A 22,196-nucleotide genomic window follows, 5' to 3' on the forward strand; every position below is an offset into this window, starting at 1 on the left:
TTTTAACTCTGTTTTTCTTCAGTTTCAGATAACATCTTCTTGACCTTCTCTTTTATAAGGGTATATAGTACTCAGATTGGCATTTTATTTTAATTTAGTTTTTAAATTTCCTTCTTCCATACCCAGTGCCCCCGTTTCCCCCAGCAGTTTATTAGACTTGAAAGCAGCAGCATGTGATAGAGATTGATGGGAAGACAGTGTTTGGAAACATTTCAGTGGACCTTAGAGGACTACTGACTAAAACAAGGAGCTCTGGTAGCGTAGTGGTTATGAGTTAGCTGCTAATCTCACAGTCAGTAGTTTGAGACGACCAGCTATTTCATGGGAGAAGATGAGGCTTTCTGCTCCCGTAAAGATTTACAGCTTCGGAAATCCTGTGCAAGATCGCTATGAGTTGGAACTGACAGACATCACAGCACATAACTACCATCACCACCAGTAGAAGTCTGTCTTATCATTGTTTTGGTTTTTTAGTTTCTCTTTTTAAATGAATGCAATTTTGTAAAGCCCTGAGAGTGATGGACGAGACCTGGGAGTGTAGTGTAGTAGGTTAACCATTGGACTGCTAATCACAAGGTCAATGGTTCAAACTCACCGGCTGCTCTGTAGGAGAAACTCTGTTCTAAAGATTTGTGGTCTTGGAAACCGCAAGGAGCAGTTATACTCTGTCATGTAGTGCTAGTATGAGATAGAATCAACTCAGTAGCAGTGGGTGGAATAGTGATGTGACTGGCCAACTTGAATCAATTCTGTTACCTAGGGTACTAATGCCAGTCTATTACTGTCTCCAGCAGCAAAGCAAGTTTCCCCCACAAATGCAATTTTTCAGTCTTTTATTGGTGTCTTTTGTAAATCCTTATAAACCATTCCAAATCAAATGTTGTACTCCACACTGTTATATTACATTATTTCTAATAGTTTTGGGTTTGTTTGTTTTTCACACCGGTTTATTTCTTTCAGCCAGACTTGTTCTCTATAGGGAAAAAGAATGTAAGACCATCATTAAAAATAGTTTATGTCATGTAATTAGTATATGATAATTTATATGTATCCTTGCTAATTTTTAAATGTTTCTTTTTACCTAGTTTAGTCTTAATTTGTTTATATAGCTTTACTTTTTCTATGATTAAAAATATTCTTTTCATTCCAGTATTACTTTACGAAAAATTTACTTTGTTTTCCATATGATATTTACTAATTATAAGGGGGAAAAATAGTAACTTTACAGCTGGCAGATACCACCTTAACCAAATATTCCAAGAATGTAGCCAGTAATGGGACAAATCAGCATCTTGTGCTGCCTGACATGAAGCACTGAGAAGAACACAGCTTCACTTTTGCATGCCGGCCTCGTATTGAAAAAAATTCAGTTAATGAAAGACAAAGAATGAAGAACTGTTCCGGATTGTTGTTATTGCTAAGTACCATCAAATTCCAGATAAAAGGAGAGTAAAAAGACATGTTCATCTCAACCCAGTGCATGGTCCAGAATTTTGTGTAGAATGAACACGGTTACTGTAAATGGTGAAATTTGAAAAATTTCTGTAGAATTGAAACATTGTTAATCTGATTTTGATAGTTGTATCTGATTTTGATAGTTGTATTGTTATATACAAGAACATCCTTGCTTATAGGAAATATGGGTTTGTATAGCTAGAGAGAGAGATGCAAACATGGCAAAATGTATACATTTGGAGAATCTGAGTGAAGGGTATGAGAGTTTACTGCTCTTGGAACTTTCCTATTGAAATTCTATATATAAAAAAAGTTAAGTTTTTTCTCATTGAGTTAATACGCAGTTAGACATTCATAAAGTAGAGTGGTATATTGGGTTTGGGTACTTAGCCAGAAGTAAAGAATATGCAGTCTTTGCGTATAAGGAATTTAAAGGGAAAGTGAGTTTTTTTTCCCTCCTATACATTGCATTTAAAAGGTTATCTTTTATCTACCTCAGTGGGTATTTGTTTAGGAACAGGATTGAAACTCATAGTTATGTCATAGTTTTTAAAGGGTTCCATTTACATTTGTCATGTTTGCCTTTGAGTCAACACTCGCTCTTGACCTCATGTGTGTAGAGTAGAATTGCTCCGTAGAGTTTTCAAGGCTGTAACCTTTAGAAATTAGATTGCCAGACCTCTCTGCTGAGGTACCTTTGGGTGTGCTTCAAATACAAAACCTTCAACTAGTAGTCAAGCACTTAACCATTTGTATCACCCAGGGACTCCTCCATTTGCCAGAGGACATAGGAGGTCTTTGTTATGCTCTGCTGACAGGGGAAGTGAAGCATTGCATTCAGTAAGGCAGAATACCCACCACTCTCTCCTAATAGTTTATCTTTTTCTTTGTGGAGGTAATTGTCTCTTAGCCCATGTATTGAAGGATTTCATTATAACTACATCTGTATCATGCTAGGCAGAAATTCTCTAAAAGTCAGACTTCAGGTAGATTTGCCACAAATGACTAAATTTTATTTAAAGATAATTTAGACTGATAAATGTGTCTGCCCATTTTTCTGTGTATAATTAAAACTATATTGGTCATTACTGCTGTTTCAATCAAATGCAGTGCCTTTTCTTGTAAAATTCTCTTTCGTTTCTAGTGCGAATTTTTCCTTCATGTTCCCTATTGGCCCTTCAGTTTTCTCTACAGCTAGAACAATGTTCCCTTTTGTCACCAATTCATCATCCCCTTCTCCTTCCAGACTTGTGTCCAGGAGGAATCCTTTCATGTGCACAAAGGAATCCTGCCTGGTGTCAGTGTTCCCTCACTGTTGGTTATGTTCCTGTGTGCAGCCATCCTTTCCTGTGCACATGCATGCTAAAGGGAGTACCAGGGTGGTGCAGTTAACGTGCTCAGTTGCTAACTGAAAGGTTGGAGGTTTGAATCCAATCAGAGGAGCCTATTAAGACAGGTCTGGCAATTCTGAACTGACACACATGGGGTTATTACCATGACTTGGCACTGACTCAGTGGCAACTAGTTTTTAATAGTCATTTTAAAACTAACATTTTCATCCCTTATTTAACTGTCGTTCAAGAATTATGGTATTCAACCCAGTGGATTTTTCTTTCTTTTTTTTTTTTAGCTTATTCAGATCTTTGGTGTTTTGCTACTATCAGTGCCATATCTGGTAATAAAAGCAGTTTTAAAGGAAGTAGTTGTTTGTGTTTCAAGGTTTTATATAAGACCCAAGAGCAAAATTTAAACGTTTCATTTTCTTTTAGTGATGTTTAATCTTAAAGGATATTTTACCTCTGTATTTTCTTTCACTTAACGTATTCCTTGTCATCTCTATTTTGAGGAGGAAACAGGGAATTTTTTACACTCTGTAACTTCCCCCTGTTAGTTTTGCCAATTCCAACAGTTCCTAACTCAGAAGGCCCTGGAAGGACCATAGTTGCAACTATAAAACAAGAATTTCACATTTGTCTACAAAAATACTGCTCATTTCCCTGTTTTTAAGTGTGTGTGTTTGTGCATGTGGAGGGGAGGTATTTGTTACCAGGGTCAGGGAATTTGATTTTTCCCCCTCCCGGAATCTTTCGCAAGCAATAATATTTTATATCTTCCTTCTTAGTGCAGAAAGACACCACTCTGCTTGAGTTATTATTTGTAATTATATTGATTATTTGTGTACTAGTGCAGCATAGTGAGCTACTTCAGATGTCTCTGCTTGCCATAGCCTCTAACTCCCACCAAAGTTTTTCGTGATGGATCTGGGTTTGAGAAGGTAGGGGGTAATGCTGATACATGATATGGTATGATTCAGTTGTCAGTGATTGTTAATAGGGTAATTGTGAACAGTTGGAACCTGTCATGTGGGGTATAATACGAGTCATCCCTGAAGCAGCTGGAGAAATCTCACAACCATCAAGAAACAAGAGCCAGGAGTGGAGTGCATTCTTTAGACCCTGAGAACCTCCTATGCAGTGAACCTCCTTGAGCCAGGGACAGAAAGCTGTGATACCAGAGGAATAGCAGCAGTAGAACCAAGAAGCAGAGCGGTGGACCTCCTGGCCCAGGGAGCAAGTAGAGCTGAGTGCCTTTGGGCAGTAGGCTCACTTGTGCAGTGCCGTGCCTCTAGGCATTTAACTGAGGAGCCAGGTTTGCTGACCCAAGGAGACAGAACTTAGTGCCATTGGGCTGAGGTTTATAGTGGAGTGGAGTGCCCTTTGGGCAGTTTTTCAGTAGCCCTAAAAGAACTTTGTAACAGTGTTTGAGCAGGACAGAGAACAGGTCAAGGGGTTAAGGCCAAAGAATTCTGCCTGTGGGCATGGCAGAGCAGAGACTGTTCTTACTGGAAGAACTATGCCTTTAATGTTTCTGATCCTGAACTGTAACCTGTTAACTCCCTAATAAAGGAGCTCTGGTAGCGTAGTGGTTACGAATCGGGCTGCGAACCTTAAGGTCAGCGGTTCGAAACTACCAGCCGCTCCGCGGGAGAAAGATGAGGCTTTCTACTCCCGTAAAGATTTACACCCTCGGAAACCCTGTACAGGGTCGCTATGGGTCGGACCCGACTCGATGGCACTCAACAACAACAACAACTCCCTAATAAACCCCTTAACTGTAAGCATGGGGTCAGAGTTCTGTGTTACCATTGCAACGATCAAACCCAGCTGAGTAGAGTACTATGGAAGAAATGTTTGGTATATATATATATATATATATTTTTTTTTTTAACAACTAGGTTGTTGTTGTTGTTGTTAAGTGCCAGTGAGTGCTTTATTGGCTTTGAAATATTTCACCAAACAGCTATAGCGACCCTGTACAGGGTTTCCGAGGGTGTAACAACTAGGTACTACCTACAAAAAGTTTAAGAAACAAAGTAAGTTTGAAATGTGTCTTTTGTTAAGTCATGGTTTTGTTTCTTGGTAAGAAACTCACATGGCTCCTTCCTTATTTCAGCTTTAGGTATAAGCTATACTGCATCAATTGATATTATCTCTGTTAGCTTAGAGACTATAGGTGCTGTTAACCATATCAGCTGTCAGGAAAGGAGCAGAATCTCATACCATTTAGTAGTCACAATGCCTGTTAGGAGGTAGAGCAGACAGAAATTGGGGCAGTGAATTCACAGATGTTTCATATTAAGAAAATACTTAGGGAAATAGTACTTCTTCGTTATATTCATGACATATGACTTCTAGAATTCACCTTTATTTGGTAGAACAGTGTAAGTAGTTTCCATTCCAGCATGAATGTGATCAGTCACATGGCAGTGGAGTAACCAGGTCCCAGGTGTTCTTGGAAACATCTCTAGGGCTTGATATGTCCCAGGGAAAACGTCAAAGACATCAGAACTATAAATGCCCCTGTGCTTAATTAGAAAAATGATAAATATTTTATTTCTCTAATATATATGAGAGTTCACTGAAAAATCTTTTATTAGCCAGTTCAGAGGTGTTAGAAAATGTGTAACTCTGTAAAGAGTGGAATCCATGTATTCCCACTAAGCCTTTGGTACTGTGAGCCGTGAAGTGAGTGTGAAGGATGGAAGATGAGTGAGTTCATCCACCAGGACCTCTGACATCTTGACTAACTTGCCTTTTTTCTGAGCATTTGAGCTACACAAGGGAACTGTAGCTATAGCCCCATACCAACCCTAATCTCACTTTTGACAGAATCTGTTTCATAAAGAGCTACTCTGTAATACTTCAGGAGGGTGATGGAGAAGCCAAAACCCAGGGGCAGTTGAGGAATAGTCTTATAGAGACAGAATAATTGGTATTTAAGTGAAATTTCACTAAGAATATTTCAATGTAAAACAATATAGATAGCAAAACGGACTTTGCTGCAGTGTGCCGGTAGCTTCTGAATTTTTGCTCTCAGAAGTAAGAAAACATTTTTAAAAGAATCATTGGCTCTTGCTGAAATCAGCACTGATTAACACTTGAAATCTAGAGAGCAGGGGGTTGTTCAACAAAAAATGAAGGTCTTGCACTCAGACTACATAAGGTACAGAATTTAGAACAGTCAGAGCAAAGGCTGGAAATAAAATCTTGTCTGCTTCGATGTCACTCTGACCCTAACTGAATAGCCAGCAATTCCATTCAAACATTGTATTCAGGAATAGCTGAGCAGAACTCTGTGAAAGTCGAGTAAAAACAATAAATTCATGTAAGCCCTAGGGTGTAACAAAGGCCGGCCATGCCAATTGAAATTGCCCCATACTCTGAAACTAGTTTTCTCTTTAACCTTACAATTTTTCATAAGTCTCGTTGAGAAAATTATTTATATTAAGACACTTTCAGATAGAGCAAGGAAACTGCCCAGGGTGGCTCTTACCTTGTACTGGAAGCTGTGGCCGTGGAAATGTACACTGTGCAAATCTATTTCATTGCCCATTCCCATCAGATACCAGTTGACTTCATCTCCCACATGCATTGTGAGACCTTGCAGGTTTCCAAACAATCTTCCATTGATTGCTGGGGAAAGCACATGATTATCATATTACCTTTCAAGATATTTTAAACCAATTGTTTCACAGAAAATTTGACTGTTAGGTTAATGCATAGGATCTTTATGAGGTAATAGGAATTACGTCATTACAAAGGGGGAAATGGATAGCTTAAAGTCAATGAAGTTGCACGATTGGTTTTATAGAGGCAGCATGAAAAGCCTTAAGGGTAATTTGTGGATTTCTTTCAAAGGAAATGAGATTTTGAACATAATTCTGTTTTTGTTTTTGTTTTTGTTTTTTTTTAACAGAACTCTACCTCACAGACAAAATGAGGCAGAGGTAGTTTATTTTTAAATGAAACATATCAATCATCTTTGATTCTATTTGAAAAAAGTTAAAAATGAACAAAAAGGTTTTGGAATGATATATCATACCATGCATTTTATTGCTTTCTATGAATTCCTCATTGTCTTTGTTTACTTTCTCAGGGTGGTCAGAGTATGTTTTGATGTTGTCATCTAAATACCAAGATTCGTTCTCATCAAAAACTAGAAACAGGAGGGAGAATTCCAGTATCTTTTTGGGATTAAATACTTTTAAGTAATGTTTCCGACAAACAATCAGCGGGCCGATTAATCCACTATAGAGATCCTGAAAACAAGCACAAACTTCAGTCATCCTTGTGATGTAGGTCAGGATTTCAGACAACTAGGAACTGATCACCATGACGTCAGGAATCTTGGAGGATGGATTTAAATAGACATTGTCCACTATAGTACTGGAGTCCTGGTGTGGTACTATGGGTTACTGCACCGGACTGCAAAGCCATTTGAACTGCAAGGTTGGGGGTTCAAGCTCCCCAGCTGCTCCTTTGAAACCCTGTACAGGATTGCTATGGGTCAGAACTGACTTGACGGCACTTAACAACAACAACACTATGGTGCTGCCAATTTGGTAAATTGAAATCTACTCAATAATAGGTTATGCTGTAATGTGAGGAGTAGATAGACTGTGGGCCATACTGTTGTAACAGAGATGTATGGAGTCTCCAAAATTGGCTTAGCTAATGAGTAGCATTTGAACCCCAAATGAACAGTGTTGGTTTAATTACCCAACAAGCTCATGAATGCTTCTAGGAGTCAAGCACTGTGTCATTCACTAAGAATCCAGGGTGAATGAAAGTTCTTCCAGGAACTTAGTCTAGTAGAGAAAATAGAGAGCTAGAAGCAGTGAGACACTTACTGTCAATGGAGGTGAACAGAATGTTAGCAAGCAGATAGGAGGAAGACTCATAAGCCTATAAGAAGTTTGGTTTAGTCATCGATAGTGGCAGATTAGGTCTTGATAGACCCTTGAGTTGTATCAAGGAATTTTAGATTGTATTGTAGGCAATAGCCATTGAAAAATTGAACCAAGATTGGCAGCATATTTACATTTTAGACCAATTATCTAGTGGTGGGGTGAAGAAGGCTAGGAGGGGCAAGGGCCTGAGATTGGGAGGCCGTTGCAGTGACTGAGGTCAATTAGAAGGACCTGGACTATGGAGGTGGAAAGTAGGAAGATTGCCTGGGTGAGGAGAGGGGAGAAGTAGGTGTCTGAAGCAGGGTTCTGGCTTGAACAAATGAGTAGATTTATTTATGGTGCGAGACTTGATAAAATGTTCAGGGCCTGTGGGACATGCTGGTGGAGATGTTCAGTAGACAGGTGGCTGTACTGGTCAAGAATTCAAGAGACAGATTTGACTATTGATTTAATTCTACAAAGCAGTCTTGGTACACGTTCTGATTTGGGGTTGTTGTTGTTGTTGTTAAGTGCCAGTGAGTGCTTTATTGGCTTTGAAATATTTCACCAAACAGCTTTAGTTGCTGAGCTCAGCATTTCTGTTATCATATAATAGAGCTTTGAATTCATGTACCTTAGGTCTTTAAATTCATTCTATTTTCATATTAAAAGGGAAATAAAATATTCTATTGATTAACATATAATCAATAAATTATTATCAGCAGTCATAGGGTAGTTATAACTGTATCCTTAAGAACAAACAAACAGAAGAAATGAAACACAAGTGAATTGCTTGGGATTTAACACTGGGAAAAAACTAATCATATCTTCTTTCAGTTGTGTGTCCATTTTGGGAATTGACAAATGATTTGAAGTTTACCTTAACTTGATCCACAGTAGAGTAGTAAACCCATGGAATACATGCTAAATCCAGTCTTCCAGCTCCAGATCTTTCTGGGATTTTCCATAGGTAAGTCCGAGTTTCACCTAAATTAATCAATTGTTAATATGTCTAATAATATTTAGTATATATTTCACATGTGCACTGGGCCTTGATAACTAATGACCCAGGAATTAGGAATGTCAGGGTAATTAGTTTTTAAAAAATCATAGTTTTTAAAAGATTGTTTCCAGGAATTCCAGGAATTTTGTTCAAGATTGTTTCCAGGAATTCAAGTTTTTTGTTTGTTTGCTTTGTTTTATTTATATCTCTATCTCTCTTTTATTCTTGTGAACATACAAGGAGACTTTAAGTTCCATGCACTTTTTGAAGCCACTTCATATATACAGAAAAATATCTGACAACACAACTGCTACATTTACAATTCAAACATAGACTAAATTTTCCATGTTGTGCCATTATTATCACTGTCCTTTTCCAAAATAAGGAATTCAGTTTTATAAAGACAAAGTGTAAGACATACTTTCATTTCTTCTTTGTCAATTATGAATCAACAGAGGCCATTTCACAGAGCCAGGAGGTGACAACTCCAGTATTGTAAACAGATCTTTTCTTCGCTTGAAGTGTATTTCCTTAATGTTGTTTTTTTTCTTCTCAGATACCAACTGATTTCCCCCAGTGGCTGGTACTTTCCCCCAGTCTTCTCTGTGTCTGTATATCAGGACAATCCTATGCAATTCTCTTGGCTTTACTATGGTTTTCCTTTTCTCCATTGTCCTCAGTGATTTCATGATCCTTGCCACATGAAACCTTTCAGTTTCATTGTTCATTGACTTACTACAATTACTTCCTGTCTACTGAGTTTCACTCGGTCATAACTCTGCAAATATATAACACATGCTTACACTCTGGATCTTGACATAGGCAGGGACACTTTAATTTTAAAGATGGATGGCCGGTGGTTCCACCCTCTTACCTTGCCAAGTTCCTTACCCTCCTGAGTTCTCTGGGCTCTTCTCCAACCCAATTTCTCTTTTCAATCACCTCAGAGCTTCCTGTACAACTAACTACTCATGAGACTTTGACTTTCAGCCATGACCTCTTACCAATCCTGATTGAACTCCTGTTCACCCTCTTATAGAACTCTTCATATTCATGCCAGCAAAGTTTCACTGAGCCCTTGCTCAATAAATGTTTACTAGGGAATCAATGCAGACATGAAGGATGGACTCACAGTGGATGTGGTAGACTTTCTCAATTTTCTTTTTTTTTTTTTTTTCTGACTTTCTCAATTTTCCTCAAGTCCTCAATCTGACCCACCTCTATGCATTCATTCTTTTTCTAAACAGTACATTTTGCTGAAGGATCAAGTGTAGATCTGTCACCTGAACATATCACTGTCTTTTGTATATGAGTTTATCATTCCTGTAAGCATTAAAATAATATTTCCTTCTCCACATCTACTTCCAAGTTGCTCTGCCACCCTGCGAGGTATTGCTACCTAGCTGTAGTTGTATCTTTAGAAGGGCATTTCATCATTCTGTCACGATTGTTGCTTCAGGATGATGGGGAATATGGTAAGACCAGTGAGTTCCAAGAGCAGTGCTGCACTTCATTTACTGTCAAGTGAGTTTCCTGATCTGAGGTGATGCTTTGTGGTATACCATGATGGTGGATTTTATAAGTCCACGAATTTTAGTTTTGGCAAAGCGTGTGTGCAGGGAAGGCAAATGCATATGCAGAGTAAGTGTTTGCCCCAGTAAGAACAATATGCTGCCCTTTTCTCTGATGGAATAGGTCCAATGTAATCAATCTGACTGATCACCCTAAACAGTGGTGCCATATTGTGGAGTCAGTATTAATCTCTGCTGTTGGCAGATTGAACACTCAACATTGGCTGTCATCAAGTTGGTTTTCATGTGTAGAGGTCCATGTTGCTAGGCCTATCCATAACCTCCATCCCTGCCACCATCATCACTGTATTCATGATGTTTATTTATTCACATTATTTATTCTGTTGGGCAATAACAGGAATGACTAGGGAAAGAGGCAGTCTGATATCCATAGACTGCACTGTCCTATTCACTTGATTGTTAAAATCTTTCTAAGCTAAAGTCACCCTTTGGTGAGCATTCAAATGAGACACAAATATCCTAACTTCTTTATTTTGTCCCATTAGAAAGGTCTATCCATGTCCCTATTCCCCATACCTCTTTGTCAATAATTTTCAATCATGCTCTTTCTCTAAACCTTCAGCCAAACCATTGACTATAGCCTCTCAATCATGATTACAGTGCACATCTGGCTATCTTTCCATCTTAGCAAAACGAACAACCAAATGTGCTACTCAGAGTTCTGTCCCCTGGGGGGATTTGCCTTCATCATTGCCCTTCAAGGAGGTCCTAGAAAAAGCTACAATTCTGCAGCTGTCCACTTCCAAGTGGTGCCTGCATTATCACACAGAGCCATCTGTAAACCAGGGATGCCTGTTCTCTTCATCAGTCAGCTGATTATAAGAAATTCCCTAGGAGGCCATAGGTGCAAATTAGGAGAAGGAAAGTCATGTGACAGGACTAGGGATCATGGAGCTTTGGGCTACTTCCTCATGTAACTTGTGTCTTCAGGACCTGCTTGAGCCCAGTCTCACATATACCACTTCCATTTAATAATGGAGTGCTGCTGTGCTTGTCCAACTTTATGACTCGGTGGGTCAGACAACACCCAGTTCATGATGAATTGCTCAGACCTCATAACAGCTTGATGGTCCATGGTTAACTGGTCAGTTTCTACAAAGGGTGAGTAACAAGCCAAAAGCTGTTTCTCAAAAGGAGAGTAGTTATTTGCAGTGGATGGCAGAGATTTGCTCCAAAATCTTTAGGGTCTGTGTTGTGATTCACCAATAAGGGTCTTCCAAAGACTCCAAAATAGTATCTTTATTTGCCACTAACACTTCAAGAACATTTGGTCAGTTGGATTATGTATCCAAGTGACAGGGTGGCTTGCACAGTAGCCTGAACCTGTAACAGGTATTTCTCTTATTCTCAGCCCTGCTCAAAACTAGCAGCATTTCAAATCACTTGATAAATAGATTAGAGTGTCACATCCAAATGAGGGATATGTTTCCTCCAAAATCCCAAGAAGACCACCAGGTATTATACCTTCTGTCTACTGGTAAGAGGGACCAGATGTAACAACATATCCTTCACTTTAGAAGGAATTTCTCAACATGCCCCATAACACTAGAAATTTCACTGAGATGGAAGGCGCCTGAACTTTTGCCTGATTAATTTTTCACCCTCTAGCATATAAATCCACCGCTCATCGGTCAGTTTGCCACATGGTGGTAATGTGCATATTGCTGTGATGCTAGAAGCTATGCCACCAGTATTTTAAATATCTGGTAGTGTAGTGGTTAGGAATTGGGCTGTGAACCTCAAGGTCAGCGGTTTGAAACTACCAGCTGTTCCACAGGAGAAAGATGAGGCTTTCTGTTCCCATAAAGATTTACAGCCTCAGAAACCCTGTACAGGGTCCCTATGAGTCGGAACCAACTCCACGGCACATAACCATCACCACCAGGGTCACCAAGTTGGACAGGTTTCAGCTGAGCTTTGAGACTAAGACTAGAAAGAAGGTGAGGTGGACTACCTCTGAATGTTTAGCCACTGAAAACCTATGAATAGCAGTGGAACACTGTCAGATAACACTAGAATACTGACTATTGAAGCATTATAAATAGCAATGAATATTGTCAGAAACAGTGCCAGAAGATGAGCCATCAGGTTGGAAGACACTCAATATAAGACTGGGGAAGAGCTGCCTCTCAAAATAGAGTTGGCCGTGAGGATGCAAAAGTAATAAAGCTTTGGGGCCTTTCATTTGCTGGTGGGGTATAACTCAAAATGAGGAGAAACAGCTGTAAACTTCCATTAACAATTGGAACATGGAGTGTATGAAGTATGAATTTAGGAAACTTGGAAGTTGTAAAAAATGAAATGGAACACATGAAGGTCAATATCTACACATTAGGGGATTGAAATGGACTGGTATTGGCCATTTTGAGTCTGAAAGTTACATGGTTTACTATGCCTGAAAAATGAAGAGCTGTGGTGTTGCATTCATCATCAAAAAGAACATTCAGAGTTCTAGAAATAAAATGCTGTCTGTGATAGGGTAATATCCACACACCTACAGGGAAGACTAGTTAATGCCACTATTATTCAAATGTATGCACCAACTCAGTAAAGCCAGTGATTATGAAATTAAAGAATTCTACCAACTTTTCAGTATGAAATTGATCAAACATGCAATTATAATGTATTATTGATAACGATGATTGGAACGCAAAGGTTGGAAACAAAGAGGAAGGATCAGTAGTTGGAAAATATGGTCTTGACAATAGAAACAATGCTGGAGATTGCACGATAGAATTTTGCAAGACCCATGACTTAATACTTTTTGTAAACAATGCAAAAGGTTACTATACATATGGATCTCACCAGTTGGAATACACAGCAATCAAATTGACTACATCTGTGGAAAGATAGGGTGGAAAAGTTCCATATCACCAGCCAAAACAAGGCCACAGGCAGACTGTGGAACAGATCATCAATTGCTCATATGCAAATTCAGACTGAAGCTGAAAAAAATGAAAACAAGTCCACAAGAGCCAACATATGACTTTGACTATATCTCATCTGAATTTAGAAATCACCTGAAGGACAGATTTGATGTATTAGACACTAAAGACCAAAGATTAGAAGAGTTGTGGGCTGAAAACAAGAATATCATATCTGAAAAAAGAAAAAGGTCATTAAGACAAGGAAAAGACCAAAATGGATGTCAGAAGAGACTCTGAAACTTGCTTTGCAGTGTGGAAATGTTAAAGTGAATGGAAGTAATGTTGAAGTGAAAGAGCTGAACAGAATATTTCCAAGGGCATCTAGAGAAGACAAAGTTAAGTATTATAATACAATGTGCAAAGACTTGGAGATAGAAAACAAAAGGGAGGAACACACAGCATTTCTCAAACTGAAAGAATTGAAGAGAAAATTCAAGCCTCGACTTAAAATGTTGATTAATTTTATGGACAAGATATTAAGTGGTGCAGAAAGATCAAATGAAGATGGAAGGAATACACACAATCATAGTACTAAAAAGAAATGGTTGATGTTCAGCCATTTCAAGAGATAGCATATGAACAAGAGTCAATGGTACTGAAGGAAGAAGTCCAAGATACACTGAGAGCATTGCCAAAGAACAAGGCTTCAGAAATTGATGGAATGCACTCACTCATCGAAGCCAAGAAATTTGGAAGGTAGCTACTTAGCCAACTGATTGGAAGGGATCCATATTTGTGCCCATTCCAAAGAGAAGTGACTTGATGCAAATCATCAGACAGTATCATTAATATCACATGCAAGTAAAATTTTACTAAAGATAATTTAAAAATGGCTACAATCGTATATTGACTCGTATATTGACAGGAAACTGGCAGAGGTTCAAGCCGGATTCAGATGAGGATGTGGAATGAGGGATATCATTGCTAATGTTACATGTATCTTGGCCGAAAGCAGAGAATACCAGAAATATGTTTACTTGTGCTTTACTTATGCAACTGAGGATCATGACAAACTGGATAACATTGTGAAGAATGGCTATGCCAGAACACCTTTCCTGATTTTAAACCATTCAGTATTTCCTTGTTCTGTTCAAACAACTGCCCCTTTTTCTATGTAAGGCTTCTCATGAAGTGTTTGGGAATTCCTATTTTTCACAGTGTTTTCAGAAATAATAAATCAGGAGATACTATTAATTTGCTCAAGTAATAAGTCCTGGTGTGGCACTGTAATATAAGCACTGAACTTGTAACCATAAGGTTGGCAGTTCAAAACCACCTTTGAAACACTATACAAGGTCACTATGAGTCAAAATCAACTCTGTGGCAAAGAACAAGTAATAAAGGCACATCTGGAACAGCAGCTATAATTAGAATGACCATCTAGACATGCTTATAATAATTCACTGGCATTTTCCAAGAGTCATCTATTTTCTGTACAAACCAGACAATCTGAATGGGGATGCGTAGGGAATCACCAACTCTGCATCTTTCAGTTCCTTAATGGTGGCACTAATTTCTGTAGTGCCTCCAAGGATGTGATAATGCTTTTAGTTTACTAGTTTCTAATAAGAGGCAGTTTGAATGGCATCCACTTGGATTTTCCTACCATAATAGCCCTTATTGCATGTGTCAGTGATCCAGTGTAGGTATTCTACCAGTAAGTCTATTCCAATTATACATTCTGGAACTAGGGAAACCACTAGAGGATGGATTTGGGAACCTACTGGACCCCACTGTGAGACAGCTTAACTTGACCTTATATACACCTACTCTGGTTGGTTGACCACAGTGATGTGTTGGGTTTCCTCAAATTAATGCTAGTTTAAAACCAATGTCCAGTAATTTTAGAAAAATATGATTATTTCTTTCTCCCCAATGAACATACACTGTTGTAAAAGACCGTAGACCCCTAAAGGTAAGGTTGAGACAAAGATTAACAACAGTATATGTTTTTGGCTGTGCAATGGGGTCCTTCCTTAAGAGGACCCAGCCTCCCCTTTATTCAAGGGAGTGTAAGTCTGGGAATTGATTGAGGGGTCTGCGACTTGCTAGTGTTTCAAGTTAGATAGTCATTCACTTAACCTTGAATTCTTCCACTTTTACTGATGAAGTAAAGAGTAGATTTTCTATATAGTAGATCTATAGTAGATTTACTATAGGACACCAGGCCTAAGTAGCCAATGCCATAAATCTATACAAGTCACACTATTCTGATGACCGCTTCGACTCTGCGGTCCATTATGGTAACCACACCTATCTTATCCTTGTGGATTCAGTGCAGCCACTTGACCCCTATTATCAAGGGATCCAATCAACCCCATTGTAGTAATGCATGTATTAATTCAGTTAGCGCAGTTCCCATACTCAAATATGACTTAAAGCAGTAGTCACAGCAGTCTTCAAGGATTTAGGGTCCCTTCACAATTTTTTCCTTACTGTTGTGATAAAAGTTGTGTGCTCTGAGCACACTTTGTGTGGGTCTGTTAAGTCCATTCTAACATATAAATTCCCCTAAACCTCTATAAACCTTTTTTACAGGTAAGTCTGATGTTTCAACCTGATTTAGTGTAGATCACCACTCAACCTAGGAGTCCTGGTGTGGTGCTGTTGGATAAGCACTCCACCACATGGTCAGTTTGAACACCAGCCGTTCCCCTTAGAAACCCTATGCAGGGTCATTACCGTTCAGAACCGACTTGACGGCACTTAACAACAACAATGACCACTTAACCCACGCTTCAGTGAATAAACGAAATAAATTGTAAGATCTTTTTCTAAACTTTCAAATTGAACCATTGAATTAAGGATCTGCCCATATCAATAAATTCAGACTGATCCACCTTAATGCTCTTTGCACCATTATCTTACACTTTCAATAGCCATTTCCACACATACTCCCCTGGTTTATGTTTGTATATATTTGAAAAATCAAGCAGTTCTTTTGTAGTGGAATGTACCTCATTCTGGGTCATACTTTGTACTTCACCTCTTAGGGCTTTCTGGGTGGTGGGGATGAGTCTTGGAGACATTCAGTAATGTATTGTAAGGCATGTAACTCAGCTACCACCCCAAGCCATATTCCAGGTGATAATCTCAGACAAAGACTTTTCCCCTTCCAACTGATTGACTGCTCACATCAGATAACAAAATGGAGGACAACTATACAATATTTGTCAATCTGTTGAGAATCATGGCTGACCCATGTTCACACATAACTTTGACCATCACACTGATCTCCTTACTGACATCAGCCAGAACACACATTAAAATATATATATATATTTATCAGCTCACCATTCTATAGCTCAAAACTTTCACATGGGTTTTAAAAACAAAGCCTGCCATCCTAACCATGACCTCTAAGGTCCTATTCCTGTCACCCCCTGCCATCCTCCAGATCCTAGCTGCTAACATTCTGTCACTTGCTTATTCTGGTCTAACATTGTAATACCTCGCCATCCCTTACATAGAAGTACACTGACATCCTCAACCTTAGAATGTTCTTATCCCATAATTATCTTTTGCATAACATTTTTTAAAAAAAAAAACAAAACAAAACATTGACATGTCTTTTACTTTTCACTGTGAATTGGATGAAGGTTTAGAGAACAGATCGGTTTGCTATTCAGCAATTCATGCACATTTTTTTTTTTCATCTCTTTGATTGCAATCCTCATTCTTTATTCTACTTCCTCCCTATGTTTCTTGTTTACCTTCCTCCTTTTCTCCTAACTCTTAGAAACTTTGTCCTTGGGTAAATGCTGCCCTTTTGATCTAAAATGGCTGGTTTCTAAGGTCTGTATATCTCACTAGTATTATTGTTGCCCTTATAGATCTATTTATTGTTTGGATGAATATTGAGCCATGGGGGTGAGTTCCGTTCTAGACTTAAAGGTTGACTCAGGGCCATAGTCTCCAAGCTTCACCAGTGTCTATCCAACCAGTAAGCCTGGTCTTTTTTATGATTTTGAGTTTTGTTTCAAATTTTCTCCCACTCTATCCAGGTCCTAATTTGATCCCTATTAGAGCAGTTGGTAGTGGGAGCTGAACGCTATCTAGTTCTCTGGTTTTTGGGTCATTAAGATTGATGATCATGTGTCATTAGTCCATTGTTTTCATGGGTCTTCAATTGTTATTACTCTTCTTCCCTCCAGACAGTGAGAGACCAATAGTTGCACCTTAGATGGTCACTCATGAGCTTTTAAGTCCCCAGTCGTTACTAACTAAAGTAAGATGTAGAACATTGTCTTTGTGGACTATGTTATGCCACTTGACCATGGTATCTCCTGAGACTATGGTCCTGAGCCCCGAGCTCAACAACTCATTCTATCAAGTTGTTTGGTTATGTTTAGGCAGTTTTCTTAACTCATTTCCTGTATGCTCCATATTCACACCTATAAATAGTCATGTACAAATAGCCTTTGTCAAACCTATACATATATATATTTGGGGTATACTCCCTCTCTTATTCCTACAACTATTCATCCTGAATGTCTATCCATGCCTCTACCTGTAGATCACCACTACTACTGTGTAGATCACATTATCACTGTATATATAACAGGACTGCTGTTGCCTTTAACTCTTGTACTCCTCTCTGTGTCTTGCCCCTATATTTTTTTTTTGCTCACCTTCCTTTTATTATATATTGTCTTCCCCTTCATCCAAGTTAACACTAAGAGTCTTGGTAGTGTATTGTAGGATAAGAACAGAGCTGCTAACTGCAAGGTTGGGGGTTCAAATCAACCAGTTGCTCCTTAGAGATCCTATAAAGGCTTGTTATGAGTCAAGCAACTTGCTGGCACTTAACAACAATAATCCTCTAGCTAGTGAGTTATCTTCACTTCCTTCCCAACCCTGGTAATATTCAAAGAATAATTCTTTCTGTGTGTAAACCTTGCTTGATGTTTTACAGTAGTTGTTAAGTGCAGTCAAGTCATTTCTTACTCATAGTGATCCTGGTCTGTGAGTTTCTATATAGGGTTTCTGAGGAGGAGCTGGTGAGTTTGAACTACTTACCCTGTGGTTCGGGGTCCAGGGCTTATCTTACAGCACCTCATACAATATTTGTCTGTTTGTGATGGACTTATTTCACTCAACATAATTCGCTCTGTTTTACCCATTACAGCAACATTTTACTTTACATTATGGATTTATTTATTATTTCTTTTATAAGAGTACAAGGGCAATGAAGGAAGTTTTTTTGTTTTTGTTTTCTAGTCTCCTAAATTACTCTTTTCTCACATTATGTAATTGGTAATTTCTAACTACTGTGGAGAATGGATCTTCTCTAGAAGATAACTTTGTAACTAATAGAAGAAAATTATATATTTTCATTATAGAAATATACACCTTTGTGTATAATTTAGTATGTTTTTTTTAATCTTCTAGAATGAAAATAAATGTTTTTGAGGTCTTACTACATGACAGTGACTAAATACAGCAAATTTAAAATTCCAAGTGGCAGCTTCTAGTCCTTTGTATTTGTGGGAAACAGATAAGGAAATATACAGTCACATTGCACTGAGGTAAATGAGAGAAGCTGAGGATTGAAAAACCATCTCCCTTCGGGCTCATCTTTCAGGATTTATAGATATCGACCACCTTCACATTTTTCCCTTACAGCTTTCCTGTGGAATTTGTGATACATGCATGTATGTGGGTACGTACATGCACATAGACATGTCTCTCTGTATCTCTTCTTGACAGTCACCTCCCTCTCCACTTTTTCAAGACTGTCTCATTTGGAAAGAATACTTTTATGACAGCAGTCATTTATCCGAAGGCTGTAAAGTCTATTAAAATGTCCCACCCACCCCCATGAGTACCTGGTAATGTTGGTGTAACTGTAGAACTGTCTGTCTTCACCCCATGGGCATGTATTGAGTATGGCCTCGTGGCCATATTTTTAAAGATAATTTTTACTGTGTCTTTTACATTTGCATGAATTTGCGGACCTGGAAGAGTGAAAATGAAGAGCAGCTTTATTTTCTTGTCAGAAGGAAAGTTCTAGCTCAGTTATAAAATCAGAGATCTGTTAACTTTCTTAGCATGAAGGCTAGAGTCTATGATCCTTACCCTAATGTTTCAGGCTGTAGTCAATCTTGAATTTTTATATAATCCCTGAGGGTTTGGAATACAAATGCTAGAAATGATTGTCTCTAAAGAAGGAGACTTTAGGCATATCTCTTATCAAGAGTTTTAGGGAAGGTTTTGGCCAGAAAGCCTCCTGCAAGGTCAAAGTCTAATCATGGTCAATCTGCTTTGGCCCTACCTCAGTCAGCACTTGCTTTCCTTACCTTCCTATGGCTTTCCATACCTTCCTAGTATGAATTTAAGACATGACTATATTTGAAGGAGTCCTGGTGTGGTGCTGTAGGAGAAGCACTGGACTTCTGACCACAAGGTCTGTGGTTCAAACCCTCTAGCCACTCCCTGGGAACCCTATGCAGGATCACTATGAGTTGGAACTGAATTGATGGCACTTAACAGCAGCAATAACACTGTATTTGAAAGTGTGGGCTTCTCCTTCTATTTCTAGCCCACCCTCCCAGTCAACCTCAGCTTGTTTCTACCTGGTAGTAATCCAGAAACAATGCTTTTTGGTCCAGGAATCCAGGAATCCAGGAGTCCAGGATAAGCCCTTGTGGGTTCTGGGTAGGGGTTTATGCTCTTTGCAGTTGGTGGTTTGTAAGAAAATTTCCAAGGCTAGTGTTTGACATTCTATCTTAAAGTGCTTCCTGAAAAATCTAAAGCAGCTTTTCCCCTGTCTTGTATGCAATAACATTCTTTTCCCTTGTCATATTTCTGATATGGCAGTTTTTCTTGTAATCAGTCATACTTATATCTTAATTTTAAAAAAGTGAATAGATAGCTATGATCATTTAGCTTTTGGGGAGGAAGGTAATGGAGAAAATTTGGTTAAGAATTCCATTAGAAAGTAGTTCTTTAGGTATTTAAACAAAATATTTTTATTTTGGTTTGTTAAACACCTAATATATAATTTCATTGGTATGTGGGCTAGCACACTGTTTTTTACTACAGTTAAGTAATATTTATTATGCCATATTCCTTAGTACATATATACTCTCATCTTTTATAATTTTTATATTTATTGAATGAATAGCTTTCATATACGAATTAAGAAATGCCCATGGATACAGACTTACTGCTACTGCACATAGCATCACCTCACATTCCCACACTTTTTGATTGGAACTATTAACGTACCTAGGATTCCTAGATGTTCTTCTTCCGTTTTTCTCACCACTGGAATGCTGAACGTGCTATCAGTGTATTGCCGATACACAGCTTTCTTGTACTTTGAGCCTATATAAAACTCTTCCTTATCTAAAAATGCATTTGAAATACTTAAAAGAGAGAGAGAGAGAGAGAGAGAGAGAGAGAGAGAGAGAGAGAGAAAAGATTAGTACTTGTCTTAATAAAAGTGAAAGCTTTAAGCTTTAAAGTGTGAACAAAAACTTTGATATATTTTTCACAAAGAGTAAAACTTAACAACAACAACAAAAAAAAAATGGTAGAAAGTGCACCTAACTAGTAGTGGAGCCCTTGGAGTCTTACTTTTCTGACTCTACTACATCTAAAATGACCTCCAGCAACTCATAGGTTATGCTTTTTTTTGTTGTTGTTGTTAAGTGCCGTCGAGTTGGTTCCGACCCATAGTGACCCTGTACAGGGTTTCTGAGGGTGTAAATCTTTACGGGAGTCGAAAGCCTCATCTTTCTCCCGCAGAGCGGCTAGTAGTTTCGAACCGCTGACCTTAAGGTTCACAGCCCGATTTGTAACCACTACGCTACCAGAGTTCCTTTGCTTTTTTTTGTAGTTGCTACTTAATGGAACTACCACTCGTCTGTCAGTTTGTTGTACTGTGGTGGCTTGTGTGTTGCTGTGATTCTGAAAGCTATGCCATGGGTATTTTAAATACCAGCTGGGTCACCCACCATGGACAGGTTTCAGATGCGCTTCCAGATGAAGACAGACTAGGAAGAAGTAGAGATGAACTACTTCTGAATATTTAGTCACAGAAAACCTTATGAATAGCAGAAAAACACTGTCAGATATAATGCGGGGGGTGGGGGGGAATGAGCCCCTCAGGTTAGAAGGCACTCAAAATGCAAATGAGGGAGATCTGCCTCCTCAAAGTAGAGTTGACTGTGATGATGCAAATGTTTGATAAGGTAGAGGTTCAGAGAAAAAGAGGAAGAACTCCCAGTGAGATGGATTGGCAAAGTGGCAGCATCAGTGGGCTCGTGTGTGCAACAATTGTGAGTTTAGCCCAGGACCAGGCAGTGTTTCGTTCTCTTGTGCATAGGGTTGCTGTGAGTAGGTACCGACTTGATAGCACCTAACAACAAAAACATTTAATGGAAATCTCTCTCTTTTTTAAATTCAGCATAAATCTTACATCTGAAGGGGAAACCTAAGATCCCAGCTGAACAAATTGGAAATCAGAGCCTGGGGAATTACTTTTGCTCTTGTAAATGATGCAGCTCCTTTTCCCATGCCCTGTGTGGGGAGTAATCCCATTCCACCTCTACCGCTGCGATGTAGTAGATCCTTTCTCCCATGTAGTAGGTTGAATCCTCAGACAACCTGCTGCATTGGTTCACAGTATATTTTTGCTTCATGCCGCCTGTGTAATGATCAGTTGTGAGGCACTCAACATCAAAAGTCCCTGGAGTAGCAGATAAGAAAGCATATCACTTCTTTGTTCACTGCCCTCTATGGCTCTCTGCCTCACTCAACACCAGCACCCTAACGTTGGCCTCTATTAGATTATTTGGCTCATCATGCCTCTCTGATCCCATCATCTACCACACACTCTCTTGCTCCAGCTGTATCAGCTTCTTTGCTATTTCTAGAACACATGCCAACCTCAGGGCCATTGCACTTGCTGTTTTCCTTTCCAGGAACACATCTTCAAATACCCATATCCTAACTTGATTCAAGTCTCCTTAATTGTCATCTCA

The 22,196-nt window shown here is 38.8% G+C and overlaps 1 protein-coding gene across 1 annotated transcript in view; it reads right to left on the reverse strand.

Moving 5' to 3' along the window:
- Positions 1 to 5,146: 5,146 nt before the first annotated feature.
- Positions 5,147 to 22,196, reverse strand: part of CP (ceruloplasmin (ferroxidase)) — a 91,994-nt gene continuing 74,944 nt past the window's right edge. Inside the window, exons 12-18 of the mRNA XM_006876360.1 lie at positions 21,694 to 21,901; positions 20,437 to 20,576; positions 19,035 to 19,163; positions 8,565 to 8,671; positions 6,838 to 7,054; positions 6,289 to 6,428; positions 5,147 to 5,320 (exon numbers count right to left, since the gene is read on the reverse strand). Of these exons, the coding sequence (XP_006876422.1) occupies positions 5,147 to 5,320; positions 6,289 to 6,428; positions 6,838 to 7,054; positions 8,565 to 8,671; positions 19,035 to 19,163; positions 20,437 to 20,576; positions 21,694 to 21,901 (1,115 nt within the window). The remainder of the gene's footprint in view (positions 5,321 to 6,288; positions 6,429 to 6,837; positions 7,055 to 8,564; positions 8,672 to 19,034; positions 19,164 to 20,436; positions 20,577 to 21,693; positions 21,902 to 22,196) is intronic.

The sequence above is a fragment of the Chrysochloris asiatica genome, unplaced genomic scaffold (assembly GCF_000296735.1).
Source record: "Chrysochloris asiatica unplaced genomic scaffold, ChrAsi1.0 scaffold00376, whole genome shotgun sequence".
Classification (NCBI taxonomy): domain Eukaryota; kingdom Metazoa; phylum Chordata; class Mammalia; order Afrosoricida; family Chrysochloridae; genus Chrysochloris; species Chrysochloris asiatica.